The 23,157-nt window shown below is 53.2% G+C and overlaps 9 protein-coding genes across 9 annotated transcripts; 4 read left to right on the top strand and 5 right to left on the bottom strand.

Moving 5' to 3' along the window:
* Positions 1 to 2: 2 nt before the first annotated feature.
* On the bottom strand, positions 3 to 3,210 carry M409DRAFT_67911 (uncharacterized protein; the record flags this gene model as incomplete). Its single annotated transcript, XM_033817607.1, has 2 exons — positions 3 to 2,853; positions 3,176 to 3,210. The coding sequence occupies 2 exons, from the start codon at positions 3,208 to 3,210 to the stop codon at positions 3 to 5; spliced, it is 2,886 nt and encodes a 961-aa protein (XP_033665292.1).
* A 143-nt stretch (positions 3,211 to 3,353) lies between these two features.
* On the top strand, positions 3,354 to 4,301 carry M409DRAFT_56671 (uncharacterized protein; the record flags this gene model as incomplete). Its single annotated transcript, XM_033813367.1, has 1 exon — positions 3,354 to 4,301. The coding sequence occupies one exon, from the start codon at positions 3,354 to 3,356 to the stop codon at positions 4,299 to 4,301; it is 948 nt and encodes a 315-aa protein (XP_033665291.1).
* A 528-nt stretch (positions 4,302 to 4,829) lies between these two features.
* Positions 4,830 to 5,697, top strand: M409DRAFT_56670 (uncharacterized protein; the record flags this gene model as incomplete). Its single annotated transcript, XM_033813366.1, has 2 exons — positions 4,830 to 4,904; positions 4,975 to 5,697. The coding sequence occupies 2 exons, from the start codon at positions 4,830 to 4,832 to the stop codon at positions 5,695 to 5,697; spliced, it is 798 nt and encodes a 265-aa protein (XP_033665290.1).
* Positions 5,698 to 6,804: 1,107 nt separating this feature from the next.
* On the top strand, positions 6,805 to 10,652 carry M409DRAFT_56669 (uncharacterized protein; the record flags this gene model as incomplete). Its single annotated transcript, XM_033813365.1, has 3 exons — positions 6,805 to 6,807; positions 6,863 to 10,211; positions 10,267 to 10,652. The coding sequence occupies 3 exons, from the start codon at positions 6,805 to 6,807 to the stop codon at positions 10,650 to 10,652; spliced, it is 3,738 nt and encodes a 1,245-aa protein (XP_033665289.1).
* Positions 10,653 to 12,427: 1,775 nt separating this feature from the next.
* Positions 12,428 to 14,019, bottom strand: M409DRAFT_56668 (uncharacterized protein; the record flags this gene model as incomplete). Its single annotated transcript, XM_033813364.1, has 2 exons — positions 12,428 to 13,016; positions 13,058 to 14,019. 2 exons carry the CDS (start codon positions 14,017 to 14,019, stop codon positions 12,428 to 12,430), a joined length of 1,551 nt encoding a protein of 516 aa, XP_033665288.1.
* A 2,175-nt stretch (positions 14,020 to 16,194) lies between these two features.
* On the bottom strand, positions 16,195 to 17,727 carry M409DRAFT_25276 (uncharacterized protein; the record flags this gene model as incomplete). The annotated part of the gene is made up of 1 exon (XM_033807619.1): positions 16,195 to 17,727. One exon carries the CDS (start codon positions 17,725 to 17,727, stop codon positions 16,195 to 16,197), a length of 1,533 nt encoding a protein of 510 aa, XP_033665287.1.
* A 1,145-nt stretch (positions 17,728 to 18,872) lies between these two features.
* On the bottom strand, positions 18,873 to 20,164 carry M409DRAFT_56666 (uncharacterized protein; the record flags this gene model as incomplete). Its single annotated transcript, XM_033813363.1, has 2 exons — positions 18,873 to 19,980; positions 20,049 to 20,164. 2 exons carry the CDS (start codon positions 20,162 to 20,164, stop codon positions 18,873 to 18,875), a joined length of 1,224 nt encoding a protein of 407 aa, XP_033665286.1.
* Positions 20,165 to 20,852: 688 nt separating this feature from the next.
* On the top strand, positions 20,853 to 21,920 carry M409DRAFT_25274 (uncharacterized protein; the record flags this gene model as incomplete). The annotated part of the gene is made up of 2 exons (XM_033807618.1): positions 20,853 to 20,907; positions 21,007 to 21,920. The coding sequence occupies 2 exons, from the start codon at positions 20,853 to 20,855 to the stop codon at positions 21,918 to 21,920; spliced, it is 969 nt and encodes a 322-aa protein (XP_033665285.1).
* Positions 21,921 to 21,969: 49 nt separating this feature from the next.
* M409DRAFT_67906 (uncharacterized protein) lies at positions 21,970 to 23,073 on the bottom strand (the record flags this gene model as incomplete). Its single annotated transcript, XM_033817606.1, has 1 exon — positions 21,970 to 23,073. One exon carries the CDS (start codon positions 23,071 to 23,073, stop codon positions 21,970 to 21,972), a length of 1,104 nt encoding a protein of 367 aa, XP_033665284.1.
* Between the last annotated feature and the right edge of the window lie 84 nt (positions 23,074 to 23,157).

Genomic DNA, 23,157 nt, shown 5'->3' with positions numbered 1-23,157 from the left:
CACTACGATGATGAGGATGCAGCGCGGCGACCCTCTGGTTTCTGTCCATGATCTTGCCCTTCACGCCCGCGATGTAGCTCAGCCAGCACATCTCCCGCAACAGCGATAGCCTCTTCAGGCAGACCCGCCATTCTAGCGACTTTCAGCGCATGCGATGCTCGGTTGACGCCTCTCCTCAACTTGTGGTCGTACGCCCAAGAGCCATCCTGGCTTTCAGATACATCGGTACAGTAGCATCCTACATTGTCGAAGTCTCTCGTCATGTCAGCCAGAGCATGAAAGTGTGTGGCGAATAGAGACCGACTTCGATTCACGTGGTGGAGATGATGCAGGCAGGCGTATCCCACTGCGATGCCATCCTCGGGGGTCGTGCCTCGACCGACTTCATCCATGATCACGAACGACCGCGGCGTAGCTTGCTTGAGGATCTCTGCTGTTTCAAGCATCTCCACCATGAAGGTTGACTGGTCTTGGTAGAGGTTGTCTGCCGAGCCTACTCGACTGAAGATCTTGTCGACGAGCCCTATCTCAGCGTGCTCTGCTGGCACGAAGCAGCCAGTCTGGGCGAGAATGGTGATGAGTGCGTTCTGTCGGAGATATGTGCTCTTACCCGCCATGTTCGGGCCAGTAATGAGGTAGATCTTCTTATCCTCACCAACATCGCAGTCGTTTGAGGTGAAGCTTCGTCCCTGTTCTTTCAACCCAGCGTCAACGGTTGGATGTCGACCTCCTTTTATTATGTGCGAAGTACCGCCGTTTAGTACGGGGCGCACCCATTTCCTTTCCTTGGCCACTACTGCCGATGAACATGCCACATCCAGCTCGTCCAGAACAGCAGCATTGCGCCGAAGCTTCATGAGGTTCTCAAGCACTTCACCTCGCAACTTGCCAAATACTCGTTCTTCTTCAGTCCTGATCCTCAGCTTTGCATCGTCAATACGCACGCCCAGGTGTGTCCATTCGGACAAGTAGAATGATTTCGTGCTTTTCGTTGAGCCTATCGTACGAGCACCGGCCAAAGCTGACAGGTTGCCTTGAGCATCTTTGCCTTTCACATGGCAGAAGTGGCCAAGCTGAGCACTCCACTTCAATGTCAGGCTGTCCGCACGAAGGTCTCGTCTGAGCCTCATCGCCAGGTCAAACTTCGCGTGAAGCAGCCGATCGAGATCCCCATGTGCTCTTTCTAGGGTGGGCGAGGCATTTCGCCGCATGATCCAGATGTCTTCTGGTTTCAACTCAAACCCTCTGTCATCTTGCTGCATCTGTTGGGACCTGCGTTTGGAGAATTTCGGTGACTTCTGCCCTGCTGCGTCGGCACTTGTGGCCTCTTCGCTCATCTGCTCTGCTTCTGCCTCTGCAGACTCTTCTACGAGATGTTGCTGGTTAAGGCCGTCCTCATCGATGGCTGCCTGAATGTTTTTGGCGGCTTTCAGAGGTTGGTCAAGATCGAGCCGTTCCAGAACATCCCATAAGAAACTCAGATCGAGATTGTACAGGTGCTCCTGTCTATCTTGCACTGATCTGTCTTGATTCACCAGAATATGATCGTGTAGACGATCTGCTATTTGCTGCATGATATCCACTGTTCTTGCCAGGCCAAGCAAATCATCTGCATCGCCTCTGCCAACTGAGAACTTCTGAAGGAGGCGATAGGTATCAGAAGTCTGCTTTAACAGCACCACAATGTCGGCTCGCAGCTCTTCGAACCCACGCAGCTCCTGCACAAGGTCTAATCTATTGTTGATTATCGCAAGCGACATGGACGGCGACACAAGCCTCTGGCTAAGAAGCCTCGCACCACTCTTCGTGACAGTTTGCCTGACCGTGTGCAAAAGGCTGCCCGAGAAGCTACCATCTCGAAGTGTGGAGCGGACCTCGAGGTTCCGCAGGCTCTGGCGGTCTATCGCCATACACTCGTCGTCAGTTCGTCGTATGGGTGCCTGAAGCTGGAGCTGGGTGTCCTGCAACTTTTCCTTGACGTAGCCAAGCACTAGATTTGCGGCTGTGACTTCTGTACCGGAGAATTCGGACTGTCTGTCTTTCGGAACGGCGTGCTCCAGCATTGGGGTCCAATCCGCGACAGACGCTGTTGATTCTTGCACCTCGTGGAAGTGAACAGGAAGGTTGGCATCGCTTATGGTCTTTTGTAGGTGAGGAAGGCCGTACGATTGCATCGAAGAATCTAGCACGATCTCGCGTGGCCCGATTCGAGCAACCGCCGAGGGAAGTGATGCAAGATCCGCGGCCTGAGTATAGAAGTCTCCACTAGACAGATCAATCCAGCTGAGCCCGACTTTGGTGCTGCGCTTTTGACGGTCAAGGGATAACTCGGTGTCTCTTTGTTCGGATTTGGACGGCAGATATCCTGCAAAGTGGATTCCCAGCAGATAATTGTTTTCGAATGGGTCCATGAAGTTCTCATCGACAAGCGTGCCGGCCGTGACGACTCGAGTGACTCTGCGATCGAACATCTGACCCTCTGTTCTCTCATTCTCCGGTAACCGTATCTGCTCGCTGATGGCGACTTGCTTCCCAAGGTCTTGAACAAACATCTTGAGATAACGCTCGAGCTGACCATGTTGAAAGCCTGCCATGGGAACATCGCCGAAGTCTTTGGTCGTTTTCTTGGCCTTCTTGAGGTTGACCAACGGGGCGTATTGCTCGACTTGATCAAAGTACATTTCGTAGAAGTCGCCCACCCGTGTGAGGACGACGCAACCTTTGAACTTTCGGACATTGTCCAAGTGCTGTTGCAGAACGGTAGGATAAGACTTTTTGGCTTCCACTACATCTGCCTTGGTTGCGTCGTCTTCGCCACGGGGGAGTTTGCTGGCTTTGATGACAGTCTTAGTCCTGATTCCGCGATGCAGCACTTGCAAATGCTGGGCTTGACGCTGGGAAGCCCATGGATGCTGGGTACTGGGGACTTTCAGGCTGCCCGGTCGAAGAAGGAGTCTCCAGCGTGCGGTCTTTGACAACAGACTCATACGTGATGGTGGCTGCCGAAATGGAAAAGGGTCGAGTCTAAGAAGCCATACAATCCCGGTGAAGTGAAGCTTGGCTACGGGACATGCAGTGTTGTCGATGCAATGGTATGTCTGTCAGGCGGGGAGATGGGTTGCAACAAGGCCGTCTGAAATTCGATGAGTTTGTTGTTTACGGGCGATGAATTCACTTGCGCGCTGGAATCACGGAAGGGGCGTGCTTCATTGGGCCTAGCGCCGCGCTAGTAGAGCCTAGCTTCAAAACAAATGACACCTCCCTCCCTCTTTCTCTCCCTTCTTTTATCCGCTTTCATCACCCCAGATGGACCAAAAGGAGATCGCAAAGCGCTTGCTTGTTAAAGCTCGGTTATGGAGGAACAAGCTACGGATGTCCAGAATGCTGTAGGTAATGCAGATGAGGACGCCACGCGAGACCGAGCGCCGGACTCTCATGTGGCAGCAGATGAGATGATGAAAGACGGGGATACCGAGCTCCCCTCTGAAGACGAGGATCTGGCAGATCGTCACCCTGGAGTGCCCCGGGCGTCTGATTCGCACTCTTCCGCCGGATATCCGACAGGCAATCTTACCGACGAGGACCGCATTGTGGCCGCCTGTTCTGATCCAGATCGCCACTTGCTCAGCGATCCAGAACAGGGAGCAGACATCATCAAGTACTCCAAATCGTGCATTGTCAAATTCGGCAACGTCTCGGCCAGCGAAGCAATGAACCAACAACTTGCACACAGAATCCTCGATCCGAGCATCGTCCGTGTTCCCGAGGTGCATCACCACTTCACGCGAGACTCTGACGGATATCTGGTAATGCAATACATCGACGGTGCTCCTTGCGGTAGTCAAGTTGCCCGAGAGAACGTTGAAAAGATCGCGGCTGCAATCAAGCACCTGTGGAGTCAGAGCGACCTGCCTGTGCAAGCGCCAGGCCCAATTGGCGGTGGTATGACACAAGGAATGCTTTGGGAGAATGAAGAGATCGAAATCGAAGATTTGCAAGATCTTGAGAAGTATTGGAACGACAGGCTTCTGGGTCAGATGGACCACGTGCGGTTCGAGAGCAGTCAGCTAGCCTTTGTTCACTGCGACGTGGCACCTCGCAACATCATCTGGAGCAAAGACGGCATACCGACTTTGCTAGACTGGGCTCATGCGGGCATATATCCGAGATCTTTTGAGCGCGCCACACTAAGTCTGAACACGCAGCAAGGCACGAAGGTGGATTTTTCAGACTCCCTGGCTGAGCTGCTCCCACTAAGTGAGGAAGAGGAAGCCCAAGTGCAGCAGGTGCTACTAGGCTAGTTCAACGGCCATAGATTTGCCGTGTAAGTGTTTATGTGACGCAAAATCCATTTCCTTGCTGATAGTAAGATGTAGCCACACTCGGCCTAGAGTGCAGCATGCAGGTCCTCCACCGCAAGACTGAACGACAACTTGTCCAGTCTTCGTTGTTGGTTCGGGATAGTGGGAGCCATGATCTCTCTTGCGACTGAGGTAGGTGTTCATCTGTCAGCGGGACGGTCGAGTTTATTTCGCGGGGAATTTCCATCGGTGAGCGGAGCGCCAGGCCACCAAGGACTTCCGTAACTTGTTAGGCTCGTGCTTCGTCAACCAACCCGTCACGACGACTTACTTTCTCAGCTCACTTAACGCCACCTTAACGCCACCTTAGTACTCATTTCGAAGAACTAGTAGCTTCAAGAATAATTTTGATGACACGTGTTGTGAAGATGATTACCTTTGCTGTGTATGGACCCAACCAAAAATGTTACCCTGCCCAGGAAGCTGTCACGGGCTTAGCGCCACGCTAGCGACTTCCCAGATTCTGAAATGATTATAGAAGTCACAGCTGCCTGCGCTCTGTCTCGCCCAGCTCAAGCGATTGCACTTTCAGGACTTGTACATGTATGCAACAGCGTCACTTGCATCGACATCTGCTCCCAGCTTCGTCCGTCAGCATTGACACCAACTTCAGCACATCTTCGACAGTAACACCAACGCATACATCACAGCAACGATGCCGCACGCTGTCGATATCTACACCGATGAAGACCTTATCGTAGCAGCTTGCCACAATCCTCTCCGGCAGTGGCTGAGCGAGCCTGACATCGCTCACGACGAGGATAGAAAATGTGGAGTCATCCGATACTCCACCAACGCAGCCGTCAAGTTCAGTCGCTTCCTCAATGCAGGAGAGGCTGCATGTCAAAGACAAGCCCACCTCCTGACGGATCCACTCGTGGTTCGTGTTCCTGAGGTTTACTACTATTTCGAACGTGGCGAAGGAGTGAACCGGTGGGGATATCTTGTCATGGAGTACATCGAAGGAGAGAAGAGCGACGCACTTCCGACGCCCGACCAGCTGCGCACGATTGTAGGAGTCATCGAACATTTGGGCACGAAACGCGGGAGTGTGCCGGGTCCTGTCGGCGGAGGTCGAACGTATGGAATGCTCTGGGAAGACGCAGAAGTCGAAATCAGAAGTGTGGCGGAGCTCGAGAAACACTTCAACGACAGGCTATTCGACAGCTATGGTGGTCTCTGGAATGAGAAGAGATGGCAAGGGATCGACGTCCAACCATTCCGTTTCCAGGAGAGCGAGCTCGTGCTTGTACACGGTGGGATCCGACCACACAATTTTCTCTGGTGCTCAGATGGCATACCAGCTCTACTCGACTGGAGCGAGGCCGGATTCTAACCCAGATACTTCGAGCATGCTTCATTGTCGTGGTATCTTGGTGGTGGTGACAACGTCCCATTCGTCCTCGCAATGGAAGAAATCACACCCCTAAGTGAACACGAAGAGGACGACATCGAGAAACTCCATCATGCCGCTGAAAACACCTACCTCTATGGGCTGTGAGTGACTCCGTATTCCTTCTGGGAATGAAAACTCGCTGATGCTGTTTGATAGTTCCATCTACGAGCCTGAAAACTTCCTCAGGCCCCCACCACACCGGGGGAGACCCGGCGACTGAAGGAAACATCTCTCAGCTGGATGATCGCCGCTGAGAGGAACCCGAAGTGATGCGTGCGGCTCCAGTCTGCTTGTCGAGATAGTGATGGTTAGAGCCGACACGATGATTCACATTCGTTCGACTCGGGAGTAGGACTTCAAATAGCTTGTGTGTATCGATCGTATCAACACTGGCCTTGCTTTTCTTCACGATTCTGTATCCGACTTCCAAGTCGACTTCGGGCCGCCGTGGACGCAGGGAAACGATTCACACCAATTGTCTCAAGTCTAGGCTGTGCATCCCCAAGGATCGAAGGGTGACCATGCCGTCTCGCGGCTCGTGTGCATGATAGTGTGTCGTTGTGAAAAGGAGAGATGTGTTGCAAATATCGGACATTTCCCCTCCGAATGCCTGACGGCTTAGACGGGACCGAATGCACCAAAACTATCTGCTATCCCCGCAGAATGATGAATGACCGTGCCATGCGTGTTTGCCACGAAAAGTTGGACGTTGTTGATGCTGGGGAAGAGAATTGTGAAGCCTGAAATGACGCGCAAGCTTTGCATGGAGCGTGGCTGTGATGGCGGAAGGCGTCGGTGTCTGGTCTTGGCGTCGCTGACGTTGTGTCCTGCGGCTGCTTGACCTGACTTTATCCCGCCATTGCTCCAAAAACATCCCCAAACTCGCCCTCTTTCCCTGCCTTCCATATTGCTGATCGCACACTGGTTACTGCTGTCTTCACGGGGATTTCTACTACTATTCACGACGCGGGAGCGATTCTCACACTGGCGGTGCAGCGCCGGCCGGCCCAGTAGACGGGCACCCAGAAACACCCCAACACCACCAACATGGTGCGCAAATACTTATCCCACAATACGCAGAACTCTCGAACTGACTCCCTGCCAGGCGGTCACAAAGCGCGCCGGGCGCAAGAAGGACGCCGCCCATGCCCAGCCCCAGGCGTCTGGCGGTCAACCACAGATCCGCAAAGCAGCCTACGAGACGACCAAGAAGAAAGAGGTGGGCGTGTCCGATCTGACGCTGATCAGCAAGATCTCCAACGAGGCCATCAACGACAACCTGAAGAAGCGATTCGAGAATGCCGAGATCTACACCTACATCGGCCACGTGCTGGTCTCGGTCAACCCGTTCCGCGATCTGGGCATATACACCGACCAGGTGCTGCACAGCTACCAGGGCAAGAACCGCTTGGAAATGCCCCCGCACGTCTTCGCCATCGCCGAGAGCGCATACTACAACATGAAGGCTTATCATGAGAACCAATGCGTGATCATCTCGGGCGAGTCAGGTGCAGGAAAGACCGAGGCGGCGAAGCGCATTATGCAGTACATCGCAAATGTGTCGGGCGGGCGAGACTCGAGCGTCGACAAGATCAAGGACATGGTGCTGGCAACCAACCCACTCCTCGAATCCTTCGGCAATGCCAAGACGCTGCGAAACAACAACTCGTCGCGATTCGGCAAGTACCTGGAGATACAGTTCAATGCGCAAGGAGAGCCAGTGGGTGCAAACATCAACAACTATCTCCTGGAAAAGAGCAGAGTGGTGGGCCAGATTCGAGACGAGCGAAACTTCCACATCTTCTACCAGTTCACAAAGGCGGCGAGTCAAGAGCACAGGACAAACTTCGGCGTCCAGCAGCCCACGACGTACTCATACACCAGCAAGAGCAAGTGTTACGATGTGGCGGGCATTGATGATACGGCCGATTTCAAGGACACCATCAACGCCATGAGCGTCATTGGGATGACCAAGGCCGAGCAGGACGACATCTTCAGGATGCTGGCTGCGATTCTATGGATTGGAAATGTCTCGTTTGGAGAGGACGAGCAGGGCAACGCCGCCGTTCGAGATCAATCGGTCATTGATTTTGTTGCGTATTTGCTGGAAGTCGACAATGCGCATGTCAACAAGGCCCTGACTACTCGAATCATTGAGACGAGCCGAGGCGGACGACGTGGCTCTGTATACGACTCTCCCATGAACATTGCACAGGCGACTGCGGTGCGAGATGCACTGAGCAAGGCCATATACACCAACATGTTCGACTGGATCGTGCAGCGCGTGAACCAGGCGTTGAAAGCGCGAGGATCGATAGCGCAAAGCATCGGAATTCTGGATATCTACGGATTCGAGATTTTCGAGAAGAATTCCTTCGAGCAGCTTTGCATCAACTACGTCAACGAGAAGTTGCAGCAGATCTTCATTCAGTTGACTTTGAAGACGGAGCAGGAGGAGTATGCAAGAGAACAGATCCAGTGGACGCCGATCAAGTACTTTGACAACAAGGTGGTGTGCGAATTGATCGAGGAGAAGCGACCGCCTGGTGTTTTCGCTGCTCTGAATGATGCTTGCGCAACCGCACATGCCGATCCAACTGCAGCAGATCAGACTTTTGTGCAAAGATTGAATGCACTTTCGGGAAATCCCAACTTTGCACCAAGACAGGGCCAGTTTGTCATCAAGCACTACGCTGGTGACGTGAGCTACGCAGTCGAGGGCATGACAGACAAGAACAAGGACCAGCTTTTGAAAGATCTCCTCAATCTTGTCGGACAAAGTTCGAACAACTTTGTGCATACCTTGTTCCCGCATGAGGTTGACCAGGATAACCGACGAAGGCCACCAACGGCTGGCGACAAGATCAAGGCGTCTGCGAACGATCTCGTAAACACTTTGATGAAGTGCACGCCGAGCTACATTCGAACGATCAAGCCCAACGAGAACAAGAGCCCGACCGAATACAACTCGCCGAACGTGATGCATCAGATCAAGTACCTCGGTTTGCAGGAGAACGTACGAATTCGGCGCGCTGGATTCGCCTATCGACAGACATTCGAGAAATTCGTGGAACGGTTTTACCTACTTTCACCGAAATGTAGTTATGCTGGCGAGTACACCTGGACGGGCGACGCCAAGTCTGGAGTCAAGCAGATCTTGAAGGATACTTCGATCCCGGCAGAGGAGTGGCAGATGGGTGTGACGAAGGCATTCATCAAAACTCCAGAAACTCTTTTTGCGCTGGAGACGATGCGAGACCGATACTGGCACAATATGGCCATTCGTATCCAGCGAGCTTGGCGTAACTACTTGAGATATCGTGCAGAGTGTGCCACTCGAATCCAGCGCTTCTGGCGAAAGAAGAACGGTGGCGAAGAGTTCATGGTGCTCAGAGACCAAGGACACCAAGTACTTCAGGGCCGAAAAGAACGACGCAGGTTTTCACTCGTCGGATATCGTCGATTCTTGGGCGACTACCTTGGTATCGACAACAAGGGCGGCACAGGCGAGCTGCTGCGCAACAGTGCTGGTATTGGCCCCGGCGACAAGACATACTTTTCATGCAGAGCTGAAGTCTTGGTCTCGAAGCTTGGCCGATCAAGTAAACCCGAGGCCCGATTTCTGGTCCTCACGAACCGAAGCGTATACATCATCAAGCAGGCCATGGTCAACAAGCAGGTGCAAATCTTCTCTGAAAGAACAATACCTGTCGGATCGATCAAGTTTGTCAGCTGCAGCACGCTCAAGGATGACTGGTTTTCGCTGGGGGTCGGCAGCCCACAAGAACCAGACCCGCTGATCAACTGTATCTTCAAGACCGAATTCTTCACTCAGCTCAAGCAGGTCACACGAGGAGCGACGCAGCTGCAGATTGGCGAGACTCTCTCGTACAACAAGAAGCCTGGCAAACCTGCGACTATCAAAGCGGTCAGGGATCCGGCCGTGCCCAGGGATGATGTTTACAAGAGTGGACAAATCCATACCGGCCCGGGTGAGCCGCCGAACTCGATCAGCAAGAAAACACCGAAGGGTCGAAGTGTTCCTGGGAAAGCCATCACAAGCGGCAAGCTGCTCAAGAAGAGCACTGGCGGCAAGCTTTCGCAACAAGCAGCACAAAGGAGGCCCATCCCTCAATCTCAGCCTCTACCGGGATCGAACGCTCAGCCTGCACAACAGAGAATTGTGCCACAACCTGCCATTCCTCAACCAGCTGTTCAACAACCGCAAGCAGTACCTCAGCCAGTCGCGGCACTCTCGAATGGGACATCACATGCACGAAACGCATCCTCATCATCTGCACGTGCCCCACCGCCTCCACCGCCGCCGCCTGCCGCAGCTGCGCCGCCTAAAGATCCACAGTACAAAGCATTGTATGACTTCCAAGGTCAGACCGGCGGCGAAATGAGCCTGACTCAGGGTGAGGTAATTGTCATCACCCAGAAAGAAAATAACGGTAAGATCTCTCACTTTTTCGACTCTCTTTCATCACATGTACTAACACGCGATAGGCTGGTGGCTCGGCCGCCGAATGGACCACTCTGCCTCTGGCTGGACTCCCGCCGCATACCTTGAAGAAGTCAAGCAAGCGCCCGCGCCCCCGCCCGTGCAATCGCGACCACCTCCACCACCCGCACCGGCAGCGAACGGCGCCGCAAAGGGCAAAGTAGCACCAGCACCGCCAGCAAAACGTCCAGCAGGTCGCAAGCCAGCACCCGCACCCGGCACGCCGAGGGATAGTGGATATTCGAATGGGGCGAATGGAGCGAATGGAGGAGGTAGTGGGACAGCGACACCGACAGGAGGAAATCCGGGACTCGCGGGTGGACTCGCAGCTGCTTTGAAAGCCAGGTCACAGGCTATGAATCGAGATGAACAGAAAGACGATGATTGGTGAGCGCGTCATGGATAGATTTGTTTCTGAAATCAGCGGGCGTTACGACCGAACTCGACATGGTCTCGTTTACTATTGATTTTTAGCGATGAAGAAAAAATTGGGATAGCTTTTAGGCTTCCTCTTGAAATGGACGAGATTGTGTCCTCGAAGTACGTTTGTCACTCAGATGAGGGTGTACATTCCATCACCATCATTGGCGAGCCTTCTAAAAGCCAACGTGAAGTGCAACAAGGAGCAAAGTCGGAACAAGGGATATGTTCGTGCGATTTCCTGCCTGCTCAGCTTTTTAGGACGCCGGAAGCGCAGGATTAGGCGCTTCGCCAAGAATTACAAGGTCTACCTCCTTGCTAGGGGTGGTAGCTTCTGTAAGGCGCAGGATTAGGCGCTCCGCCAAGGGGTGAGGGTGCTTCACATTGCGTAAGGATGAGATTTTGGGATGCCTGTTCGACGTCTGGGCCGCTGTGGGCGCAGGATTAGGCGCTTCGCCAAGACGTGAGGGTTCTTCACTTGCGAGGAGCGGTTTTCGTCTCGGCGAGAAGTTGGGCGTGTAGGATGCGCTTGAACATGATTGATGAAGAGGTGAAGTTGCTTTATTAGTACTAGGAGGATAAGCTGCGCTGGGGAAGCGCTGGAATGCGCTTTAATGATGAGTGAGGTTCCTTCCTATTTGGGCAGTTATGAGGGGAGCGCTAAGACGCGCTTTAGGGAGGTGAAATTCCCTTACTAATACGGCCCTTCTCTCATGCCCCAGCTGCTTCTACAACCTCGAGATGAGATTGCCTCACTTGAGCGCTAGAAGCGCTATGTAATACATCTCTCCTATATGTTAGCATCTACTCCCTCAAGAAAGTAACCGGGATCCGGTGGCAATTCTTCAACCTCGAACTCGATCGGTCATTACCTTTTAGTACCATTGCCCAACTTATGGCGGAGTGTTCCAGTCGCAACCTTGGTCACCTGTTTACTCTGATGAGCATGAGACATCGGAGGTGCTCGTGTTGCGCGTTGCTTAAGCTGTGCTGTGCTTCTGTTCTGTTCTGCTTTGCTCGTCCGCTAACTTCGAGGTTAGAGAAACAAGGGTGCTAATGACCTAGATGGTGGGAAGCGGCCGGAATGTTCACGGCCTAAGACTCTCCTAAGCAGCAGCATCGATCGTGTCAACGGTACAAGATTGAATGGCGTGGAAGAACGAGCAGCGTCGGGGAGAGAGTGTGCTTCTTTTGATGTTGCGGCCCGTGATCGATTTGCGCAGCCCTGATCCGGACGAACATTTTCTTGACTGGTATGGAACGAAAGATGTGAGCAGAGTCTTTTCTCCTTTCTATCTCCGTTTTCCCATTGAGGACAGACATCTCATGCTTAGTGTTAACATCGTGGACGCCCGCAGAGATTCGGGGATCGGCTGTGTGAGTAGTCGCTGCCTCCTTCTGAGGCGGTTCGTTGCTTCCACGCTCACTGCCTTCCTTCCTATCTTCTTTCCTCTGACGCTACTACCTCTTTTAGATATAATAATGTGACTGGAGGCGAGCTGCTGCGAAGCGCATGAGGAAAAACTACATAGATCTGCAGTTTTCGGCTTCGTAAGGGTGTCTTGCATTGAGTTGCTTTTAATTTTCATCGATATACAGCCTCGATACGAAAACTTGATTCCCCGAAGCATAACGCTAAGTACAAATTGGTGGCGGTGCGCAAGAGAAATGCTAACTGAAATGCCCCTTTGCGCAGATATATATTGCTTGTCGGCCCCGAACTATATGCTCTGAGCTCTCCTCTCCTCAGCTCTCCGTGATGGTGTTGGTGGTAACATCAACTTCTGTTTTGGCAAACCTCCAGGCTGGCACCCTCTCCTCGAAAAGAACGTCCAGCTCCTGGTACGTCTTTCCTTTGAGCTCCGGAAGGCGGAAGATAGCCCATACCAAGATGACGGTATTGGTACCGAGCCAGAAGAAGGCTGTCTTGCCTTTAAGATTACCCCAAGTCGGATTGATCAGTCGCGGCTCAATAACTTTGTTGACGACATTCATAATGGTGTAGGCGTTTCTGGCGAGTGACATGGTTTGGGCACGCAACCGAGTCGCCGACACTTCGGATACGACGGTGTACACCTGCGGTCCTACAGTCAAGGCGTAGATGGCAATCCAGACTAGACAAAGTCCGGCCTGGGCCCAGAGGAAGTCTGTACCATGGAAGCATGCTAGCACGCCGATCGTCAAGAGGCAGAAGGACAAGCCAGACAAGCCTGAGAGCAAGAGCGTTCTTCGTCCGAAGCGTCGCATCAAGAACCATGTCGTCACACACCCGATACATGAGATGCCAGTCGACCCCAGGTTCATCTTGTACGTATTTTGAGGGCTCAGTCCGGCGCTGCTGAAAATGTTGGGTTGAATGCGAATCGCTCCCCACACCAGCCTTGCGCAATCATGGTGACACAGGCGATCTCGGTCCGGCGGAGATTCGATCCTTTGAAGCATTCCAAGTAGCCTGACTTGGACTGAATGGCCTTCTCATACTCATCTGTGTGCTTGATCATAGCGATTTGGCTCTGGATCAGTTCCGGCTCGACGCGTGACAATCTTTCCAGCGATCGCTGGGCTTTCGTGACGTAGCCTTTGCGGACCAACCACCAAGGCGACTCGGGAGCCAGGTAGGCAAGAATAGCCAAAGGGATCGGCCAAATCCATTGAGGCGCAAGGGTTATTTTAAAGGACCAGTTCGAAGGCATGTCCACCAGTCCGACCAGGACACCAGCACCAATCAGCTGGCCCAAAGCCCAGCAAAGAGCGTTGTACGATGTCAGGTACCCGCGCAGGGCCAGTGGGCACACCTCCGACGAGTATGCGCCACCCATGACGGTGAAGATGCCCCATGGAATACCCATCAGGACCTGGCCTACGCACAGGATCGCAATGGTCGGAGCAAACACCATGACAGCAATGCAGCCAGAAAGTACCGCCAAAGAGACTATCATCACCCGGCGATGCCCAAAGCGCTCCAAGACGAATCCGTTGATGATGAGACCGATAATTTCACCTGCCGAGATGGCGTTGCTGAGGCCAATCATCCACGGACCAGTGATCTCATAGTCGTTGTCCTCGGGATACCACTGGCCATATTTCCTCTTGAAGGAGGGGTAGGCGAAGAAATTGGCGATCAGACTCGTGTCATAGCCGATCATGATGACCGACATGGACATGATGAAGGACCAAAACACAGCGCCGGGGTATCGTTGCACAGCTGCACGAAATCCGAGCAAGTGTTCCGAATCGTTGGCGCGCAGAATGTCCTGGTCTTGTTTTGCCTCCAGATCTCGATCATCGTCTTGATGATCCACGCGCTCTTTCAGCTCAATGGTGGGCTGTTTCTCCATGGCTATTGGTAACGGGTTTCCGTTGGTGTCGGGGCTGACTTCTTGTTCAGTTCAAGGATGAGGTGGTCGGCATAGGTGACGTCGTTGGAAAGTCAGGCAGCTCAGGGGCTTTCAAGGTCATTGATGATGGGCGTTGTTACACGTCTATATAATCATCTATTGCAGTACCAGGGCGTCGGTACATCCCCAAGTTCTCTCCACAACGAGCTAAACTTTCTCCGCGTCCAGGACAAAGTAAAAAGCACATGGCAAGCTGCGGAAAGACGGTTTGGTGGGTAGTAGCCTAACTTGCCTCTTCGGGATGAGTGAGACCTGCGAGGGCGGCATAGCAGTGGTCGATCACCCAAGCTTTACCAGTGTTCGTGACTTAATGACATTCTTGTCGACACTCTCCATATCTGACAAGTAAGGTTCTACTCCATCACCGTGTCTTCACGTTCACTCATCAACAGGGGGCTTCTCGAACATTGTGCAAATTTCTGCCGACCTCGCTTTTGCGTAAGTCTTCAAGGCAAAGATCCCGTGACAGTGCCAGTGAGTGCACATAGACGCCGAACAAGCACAGCTGCCACCTTCGCTGAGGGGTCAAAGGGTTTCCTTAGACTCCGTATTCGCTTTGCCTCGACTCGAATCGGGTTCCAGGACCCACACCCCACTTGTTCGCAAGAGAACGATGGAAGACGTCAAATCCTTCTCGCATGACATCTCAGCACGCTTGAGCGAATCGGGCGGCATAGGCTCTGGCTGCAAGCTCTCGTATGAGCGGTCGCTGTATATATAAGGCGACTTCGATTCTCTTGGCTTCGAGCTGGTCCCGGTCGCGAGAGGTGTTGCAGACTGGTCGATCTCTCTCGATGCAAGGACGGACATGGCGCCATGGTGCTTAATTAAAGATGGCCAGTAGCCCATGTGGCCGTACTGTACGAGCGGTCGGTACCCCGTCGTTGCAGCAGGCTCTATGTCGACCGATTCACTGTCTCCGCACTTCAGCATGCCATATTTCCTTCAAGGCATTGCAGCCATGACTTCGATATAGCCGCCTCGAGGAGCGGTCATTGGATAGCATAGACTTAAACGGCCCCCCTGACATAAATAAGCCAAGCCAGACTTTAGCCTCATCGTCCGTACATATGATGGCCCCCGTTTGTCCAGTGTCCACATCAACACATCGATCTGAAGCATCCTCCGACTTACTACCTCTCTGACGTCCAGCTCGCCATCGAAGTGCCACAAGGTCCTAGCCCTCAACAAAACCATCAACTCGCCTCCGTATATTTCCGTAAGACAGAAAGATGTGACAACGAGTCCAACCACAAACGTCAACTTGCCAGGCAAGCCAAATTCGCCTGCGGAAGACTCCTCCAACAAGCCATGGGCTGCAGACAAAACATCGACAACATCAAGAAGGCCCTTCAGGGCTGTCATGGGCCCAGGGATATGAACTGGAAGGACGGGCTGCAGCGTAATCTCGTGGCGCAGAGGGAGATCTGTGGTTCAAGCTTGCACAGGGCGACGAAGGCGAACGACGATCGTAACACCTTTCAAGGCAGTGCCAATGAGCTCGCGCGTCAGGCAGTGGCCTACCGCAACAATGCGAAGAAGGCAACGCAGGACGTGCGGAACCTTGGCTGAGTGCGCCAAATCAGAGTTGGCGAGGTGTTGATGTGATGAGCATCGCTGCATATTGGGTTTTATGACAATTTCGGTGTATTCGCCTTGTTGTCCATCTGTTGCTCCTTCCTTCGTAGCTATTCTGAATGATATGATGCAGAAATCTATCGTTATGAATTGCCGAACGGCAGCGAGACCTATCGGGGACAGCGTGTTTCAGATTCCTTCGATAATCGAGGTAATGCAACTGCAGGTGCGGTCTCTTCAAGCCGTCGGTGGATCTGGATCTCACATGGCCTTGTGGTGTTAAAACCGGGATTCGTTTGATACTGCATTGAGTGGCCATGGGTCATGCTGCAGACACCCGGGTTCTTGGTCTCCTCTATACGTTCAACATAGTGCGCTTTTGAAGAGCTGCCCTCGTTCCTGCGCTTAGAGTAACGATTCAAATTAGAGACAATCTTCAATCTCTCTGGCATTGTTGCAATTGAATGAAGATGGCGCACTTGTTTGGCGCATCGAAGAGAGCAAGGAATAGACCTAAGCTCCACGAAGGCTCTCTTTTCAATGGGGTATACCAGGATAATGTGCCGCTGGCGGACCAAACCTGTTCCTCGTCCTTTCCGTACGCTCATCCACCGCGGGGTCCGGCCCTAGACGGCGATAGCGAGGAAGACGCCATGCTATCGGCTCATGCAAATCCTCACTCTGGCGTTTGTATATATTCTGCGATTTGCGCAAGCCTTTGATCAGTGAATTTTCGATCTCCTCGTGGCCATGGCTAAATAGAATCGTTTGGTAGTCTTGTGACAAGTCGTCCAAATGCAGAGTGTCGGCGTTCTTAGTGATGTAGTCGAATACGACGTTCCATGAGCCGTGATCCAATGAGATATTGACGAGTGTGAGATCGTGAACCTGATGGCGTTTGAGGAAGTTCATTAAATCATGCTCTCTTGCCACGAAATTGCGTAGAGACAAGACCTGGAGGGTTGGAATATGATCTGCCCTGACGAGATTCTTTAAGAATTTCTCTCCCTGGTAATCATTCAGCTCCGAACGGCGTCGTCGCACGTAACATCGCCTCAAGTCGAGCTTTCTTAGTTTTTTGCAACTGTTTAGTAGCATGACCAGGCCGCTGAAGTTTTCATCTCCCGCGACTTGGTTCTTAAGCTCTTCGACATCTGGTAACAGCCTATCTGCGTATGCGTATGCATCTGCATCGGAGATGATTCTTTCGACCAGATCACCAGTCGACCCGGCATCGTTCGGGGTCTCGTTGAGGACGCGATCGGATATACTGATTGACAACGACTCGACGTTAGCAAGTGTGAAGGCAACGCCGCTTGCAAGCCAGTCGCAGCGGCTCAGCTGGTTGCACTGCAGACTGCAATGGCCGGAGAAGTCATTGCAGAATAAGTTGAGCTCCTGTATCGGCAACCTGGCGGCACCCAAGGAGACTGTGAAAGTGTGGAATGTCTCTTCTGCCATTCGCCATACCGATCTCCAGGCTAACCTGTGAGTGGCGGGCTGCGTGGTCGTAGTATCCTGGCGGTATTCTACAACGTCGATGGAGAGAGATGCCAGCCCCTGGCGTTTTGTGTTCGCCGCAAGATTCTTCAGAGCGCTCGTCAGTAAGGTGACGTCTCTTCCCGACTCGTGGAAGTGGTAGTAGTCGGCTTGCTTTCTTCGCATGTTGTCAAGTTCTGCAGCCGCATGTGCAAGGTTGGCTGCAGTCCCTGGCTCGCTTGGCTCATCGAGCATGCCAGATCCCTCGCAGCCGCGGCCAACCATAGCTTTCGTGCGCTTTTCCAGTTGTTGATGGAGCCCGGCAGTGTTGTAAACTACGCCAACAAGCGTAAGCTCTTCGATAAAGCAGCCGATGCGGCTGGCAGTTGTCAAATCAGCCGAGAATTGCAGCGCCAGCCTTGTCATTTCGACTCGTCGGGAGTGCAAGAAGGAGCCAAAACGATTTTGAGTCGCTTTCGACGCGGCAGAGCGGCTCACCAGGCGAACATTGAGCAGGTCTCGTAGGTCCAGAAATGCATTGATGGCTTCGAAGACCTCGACAGGTAGACTCTCGAGTGGAGAACCAGCCATGGCTGGAACACGACGCGCGCTGGGATGGTGCACGAAAGGAGGATAGCGAAGCAGGGAGAGGGTAGGAAGACATCTTGATATGCATCTATGTATTCTTGTTGCTTTGTAGAAGCACCCGTGCTGGGCGCGGCGTGACGTCAAAATTGACATTTGCCAAGCCGCCATCATCAGACTGTTATATATGCAGCGGTTATATCTGATGCCATGAATGATTGATCAATTCAACTATCTACAAGGAGTGTGATCTCCTTGCCGGGAAATGTGTCTTTCATGTCCACGCCGCCGTTCTCCTCTTCTGCGAATACTCCATCCAGATCCTAACCCTACATGTTTCTCTCCACGGGGAAGGAATCCATATCGACCAGTATGCAACCATAGTCGTGAGTGGCGTGCACATCTGCAGAAGACTTATCGAGTTGATACTCTTGAGTCCGATACTGTTTTTTTATCTGTAATTCGACGATGATCTCGACTCATGAATTGCAGGCCGAACTTCACCTCTCGATGTTTGCATTTCGGACGAGACACCGCCCGCGAGTCATAAGTCGACCTAGATGGCACAAGGCAGGTATCTCCGCCAGAGGCGGCTTGAGCAGTGCCCGACACTAGTCGCTAATAGCTCGGCTGTTCAGCATCGTTTCGAGATAGATCAACTTGTCTAGAAAGTAATATTCCCTCTTGAGGGTAGGCCAAGTCTAGGAAATCTTCCCACTTTCCACGTGTTTTCGCACAAGACAAGCACCCCATGCTTCCTCCCTGTGGCATGAACACCTCTGAAACTCCGGGGAAGAGAGACTGAAATTATCGATGAGAAGCTCTCAGGTTCATCAAGTCTTGGACGGTATGCTGATTGCGAGTAGAGATCAGATCGAGATTGGATAGGAACTTTCAGGGATTGTGCCGGTATCCCCACTCGATGGGTCTCGAGAAGTAGCAGACACGACTTGCCGTTGGCTTGGATGGCTGTCGAATTCTGGGGATAGTTTTGTGAGATGATAGTCATTTCGAAAGTTCAAGGAAGCATTTCAACACTCATTTTTGCCTGCTTCTCAATGAAGCACCTTTTCTGAAGCCATAATTTCTCTTCCATCCCCACAACGCCAGCGCTAATCATGTACAGAAAGCATCTCCAACGCCATGGTCACCTATCGATCGTGAGAGAGAATGCCCGCTATCTGTAAGCAGAGATCCAAAATCGTCAGGTGCTCGTCACTCCCATCCACCAATCTCTTATCCGTTTCTGAGAAGCACAGCACGATTCTGTTCTTCGCCGCATCGCCAACGATCTCGTTGACGATTACGATCTTATCGTAGAGCTGATTGACGATCTGTGAGGCAGACCATCCTTCTGCCACCAAGTCCTCCACGGCCTGCGCAATGGGTCCATAGGGAGGGGTCGCAGACTTCGACTTCGGCGTGATGGCTGTAAGCAGGCGGTCGATTGTCTCGTCTGGGATGACACCCGCAATCTCCTCGATGGCACAGATTGTGACTGGCATCGTGTCTGCAGGTGCAGGATCAATATCCATAGCATCATCTTCATCATCGTCTGCCACGGTCTTGCGTTTGCGCTTCTTCTCCGGGGCAGCCGACTGTACCGCGCCAACGAGTCTTGCTGCACTCTGCAGGAAGGTGATAGCTTTACGGAGATCTCCCTCGCTACATCTGAGCAGCGTCTCCACAACGCCATTCTGCAGCTTCACGCCTTCCAATTTGGCAATATCCTCGATTCTCTTCGCTGCGTTGCCCTCATCCAAGCTCTTGAACCGAAATTTGCTGCATCTCGAGGCCAGTGGATCGATGATCCTCGTCACGTAGTTGCAGACCAAGCAGAAGCGTGTGATCTTGCTGTAAGTCTCCATCGTCCTCCTCAACGCACTCTGGGCGTCCTGTGTCATGCTGTCCGCCTCGTCCAGCACGATGATCTTGTAGGGTGGGCATGGGTATTTCTTCTTGTATTCTTCTCCCGCAGGACCAGACGGGGGATTTGACAGCTGCATACGGGCGAAATCCTTCACCTTTTCCCTGACGATGCTGATACCACGCTCGTCAGATGCGTTGAGCTCCAAGACTCGAGTCTTGATCAGATCGGGGCCATAGAGTTGCTTAGCGAGTGCGAGCACGGTGGACGTCTTGCCAGTTCCCGGAGGACCATAGAAGAGCATGTGCGGGAGATTGGCGGATTGCAGCGTTCTTCGGAGGACAGTGACGGTGTGGTCTTGGGCGGTGACGTCGTCGAGTGATTTGGGGCGGCTGTTCTATCATGAGCATAATTCTCTTTCTCTTGGACGTCTCCATCCAAAGCAGAGCGTCACACATACTACTTCTCAACCCATGGCTGCAGTCGGTTGTCTTGTGCCGGGGACGTGTCCTTTGATGAGCTCGCTTTTGCCGCAGCAGCCGCCTGTCGTGCTCGGATGTCGAAGAAACTGGCCATTGTGACGGTGCGCTCACTTCAGATGAGGTGTATTCTGGGTTGATAGACGCGTTGATGGAAGACGCGACGACGTGAAGCCATTACGGCTCGTCCCGCGTAGCAGCGGACACATCCGCTAGTGTGGACAACATCTCTACGATATCTTCGACCATTCCTCTCCGTTGTCTCGAGCATTTTCCTAGCGTGCATGGCATCGACCCCAGCATTATAACTTTTGAGTCCTGGAAAATATGGGGGATGAAGTCGTCTTTTCACAGATACTGAACTCAGCATGTTGCTGCTTCTATGTCGACACTTCCCCAGCAACGCCCACGACATCTGTGCCAGTGAGCCTACCATTGGATCTTGGTGTAGCCATGATCTTTGGCGATTTAGTTCTTCAAGCCATCAAGACGCAGCAACCGATCCCGCGAGTTCACATTACCTAGTACTGACTGAACAAACACATCAGCATCTTGCTGTCAACTCGACTTCCAATCCACTAGCGCCGGGAATAAGCAGCCCGAGGTCAACTCTATCCCCGTCTCCACGAACGTACCTGACCTCACCTCCACAACGGCATTGACGCCAGCGTGAATGAGCAAAAGGCGCCATTGATCAGACTCCAATTGAAGCATCTCACAACTTTTGAAGCAAGACCTTTGTTTTCTCTGAGTTCTTCATACAGAATTGGTCCCGACAATTCATCATGGCGGCCGCAGCAGGAGTAGCGAAGCAGGTCATTCGACGGGCACAGCTATACGGTAGGTCTTGAAAACCCTCAGAAAGCGCAAAGCGTGGAACCCTCCCGAGCTTCACTTCAATCGCCTTGATGATGTCCAAACTAATCCCCCCCTCCCCAGTCCCGGGCTCCTCCATGCGCTTCCTCGAAAAATCCCGCTCCATCCCCGCCATCGACAGCCTCTGCTACGACCTCGAAGACAGCGTGACCCCCTCGCAAAAACCCTCCGGCCGCGCCAACGTCCTGCAGATCCTCAATCGCGAGCGCGCGCCCGGGATCCGGGAACAAGCCGTGCGGATCAACGCCGTCGACTCGGGCTACGCCCTCGACGACCTGACCGAGATCCTCAAAGGCGAGAATCTGGACTGCATCGTCGTGCCCAAGGTCGATGCGCCGAAGGATCTGCACTTCGTCACGGATGTGCTAAGGCAGGTTTTGCCGGAACGGCATGCGGAGGGGAGCACGAGGTTTGTGAGGATTGTGGCGTTGGTGGAGAGTGCGCGGAGTGTGATGGATTTGAATGCGATTTGTAAGGCCTCGCCGTATCTTTCTGGGTTGACGTTCGCGGCGGAGGACTTCGCGATGGATTTGTCGATCACGCGGACGCCGGGGTTGCAGGAGTTTTTGTATGCGAGGAGTGCGATCGTTGCGGCGGCGAGGGCGCATAATCTGCCTTCGACGATCGATCTTGTGACGACGAGTTTCCGCGGGGAGGAGGGGAAGCAGGTGTTGCGGGAGGAGAGTGAGAATGGGAAGCGGTTTGGGTTTAATGGCAAGCAGTGTATTCATCCGGATCAGGTGCCAGTTGTGCAGGAGGTGTATAGTCCGTCGGAGAAGGAGGCCGAGTGGGCGGTGAGGGTGGTATTGTGTGATCGGAAGGCTGACGAGCAAGGACGAGGCGCGTGGACATTGGATGGGAAGATGATCGATGTGCCTGTGGTGGGGAAGGCAAAGGCGATTGTGGCGAAGGCTGAGGTTTGTGGGTTTGATGTGAAGGGGCTGATGGAGAAGTTCAAGGACGAGGAGCCGCATTAGAACCCATCAATCAGCCTGTATATATATGCTGCTACGTGATTCATCCCACCTAATACCCTCTCTTCCGATTCACCACATTAATCAACTTCTCCCCCTTCTCCCTCCTCACAAGATTCTCCTCCAACACCTTAAACGTCCTCTCGGTATAACTCTCCCCAACCCCACTGATATGCGGCGTCACAATCACATTCTCCTTCTCCCACAGCGGACTATCCGCCGGCAACGGCTCCGGATCTGTAACATCCAACGCGGCCCCAAGAAGCGTCCCATCATCCAGCGCCTTGATCAGAGCATCCTGATCGATAATCGGGCCCCGCGCAATATTCGTCACGAACGCCGGCCGCCTCCCACCATCCGACAACGCCTCAAACTCCTCCGTGCTGAGGAAATGCCTCGTCTGCTCCGTCAACGGCACACTGACCACCAACCAATCCAAATCCTGCTTCAAAAAGTTCAACCGACTCGCCTTATCCAACCCACTATACCACTCGACCGGAATCTCCCCATCCACATCCCCCGTCCCGGGCACAATGAACCCGCGATCCTTCTTCTTCTCCGCCGTATCCTTCGGCGTCGCCGTGTACGCCACGACCTCCATGCCCAACGCCTTCGCGACCCTCCCCACCTGCCGCCCAATACTCCCATACCCCAGAACCCCCAACCGCCGCCCGACCTGATCCCGTACTTTATGGAAATCCGTCTGTTCACTCCCCTGCTTGCCCCACTTGCGCTGCTTCTGCAACTCATACAACTGCTTGTACTTGTGGCTCGAGACCAGCCCCGTCATAATCACCCACTCGGCAATCTGCGGGCCATGAATCCCCGAGCTCGTGGTGATCGTCACGTCGGTGTCGGTGTACAGCGGCTGGTTCTGCATCTGATTGCTGCCGGCGCTGGTGAGGTGCACGAGCTCGAGGTCAGGGACGTCGGAGGGGTTCTGCGGGAAGGTGAAGAGCGTGCAGAGGACGGTCGCTTTGCTCCATAGTGATTCGGGGACTTCCTTGCGGAGCGCGGCGAAGTCGCGGGTGGTGGTGGTTTGGACGTAGGCGATGGCAAGCTTGGGGAAGCGTTTTTGGATTTGGGCGAGGATGGCTTTGGGTTCGGGCCATGGGAGAGCGCAGAGTAGCAGGTCTTTTGGTGGTCCGCCGCCCATTGTGGTTGAGATCGACAAGGTTGGTTAGGAGTTTGATTCAGAGAGTAAGGGAAGAATTGAATAAGACCAAGAGATGAGGATATT

The sequence above is a fragment of the Zasmidium cellare genome, assembly GCF_010093935.1.
Source record: "Zasmidium cellare ATCC 36951 unplaced genomic scaffold M409scaffold_26, whole genome shotgun sequence".
Lineage (NCBI taxonomy): Eukaryota > Fungi > Ascomycota > Dothideomycetes > Mycosphaerellales > Mycosphaerellaceae > Zasmidium > Zasmidium cellare.
This window is presented reverse-complemented; position numbering and strand designations above follow the sequence as displayed.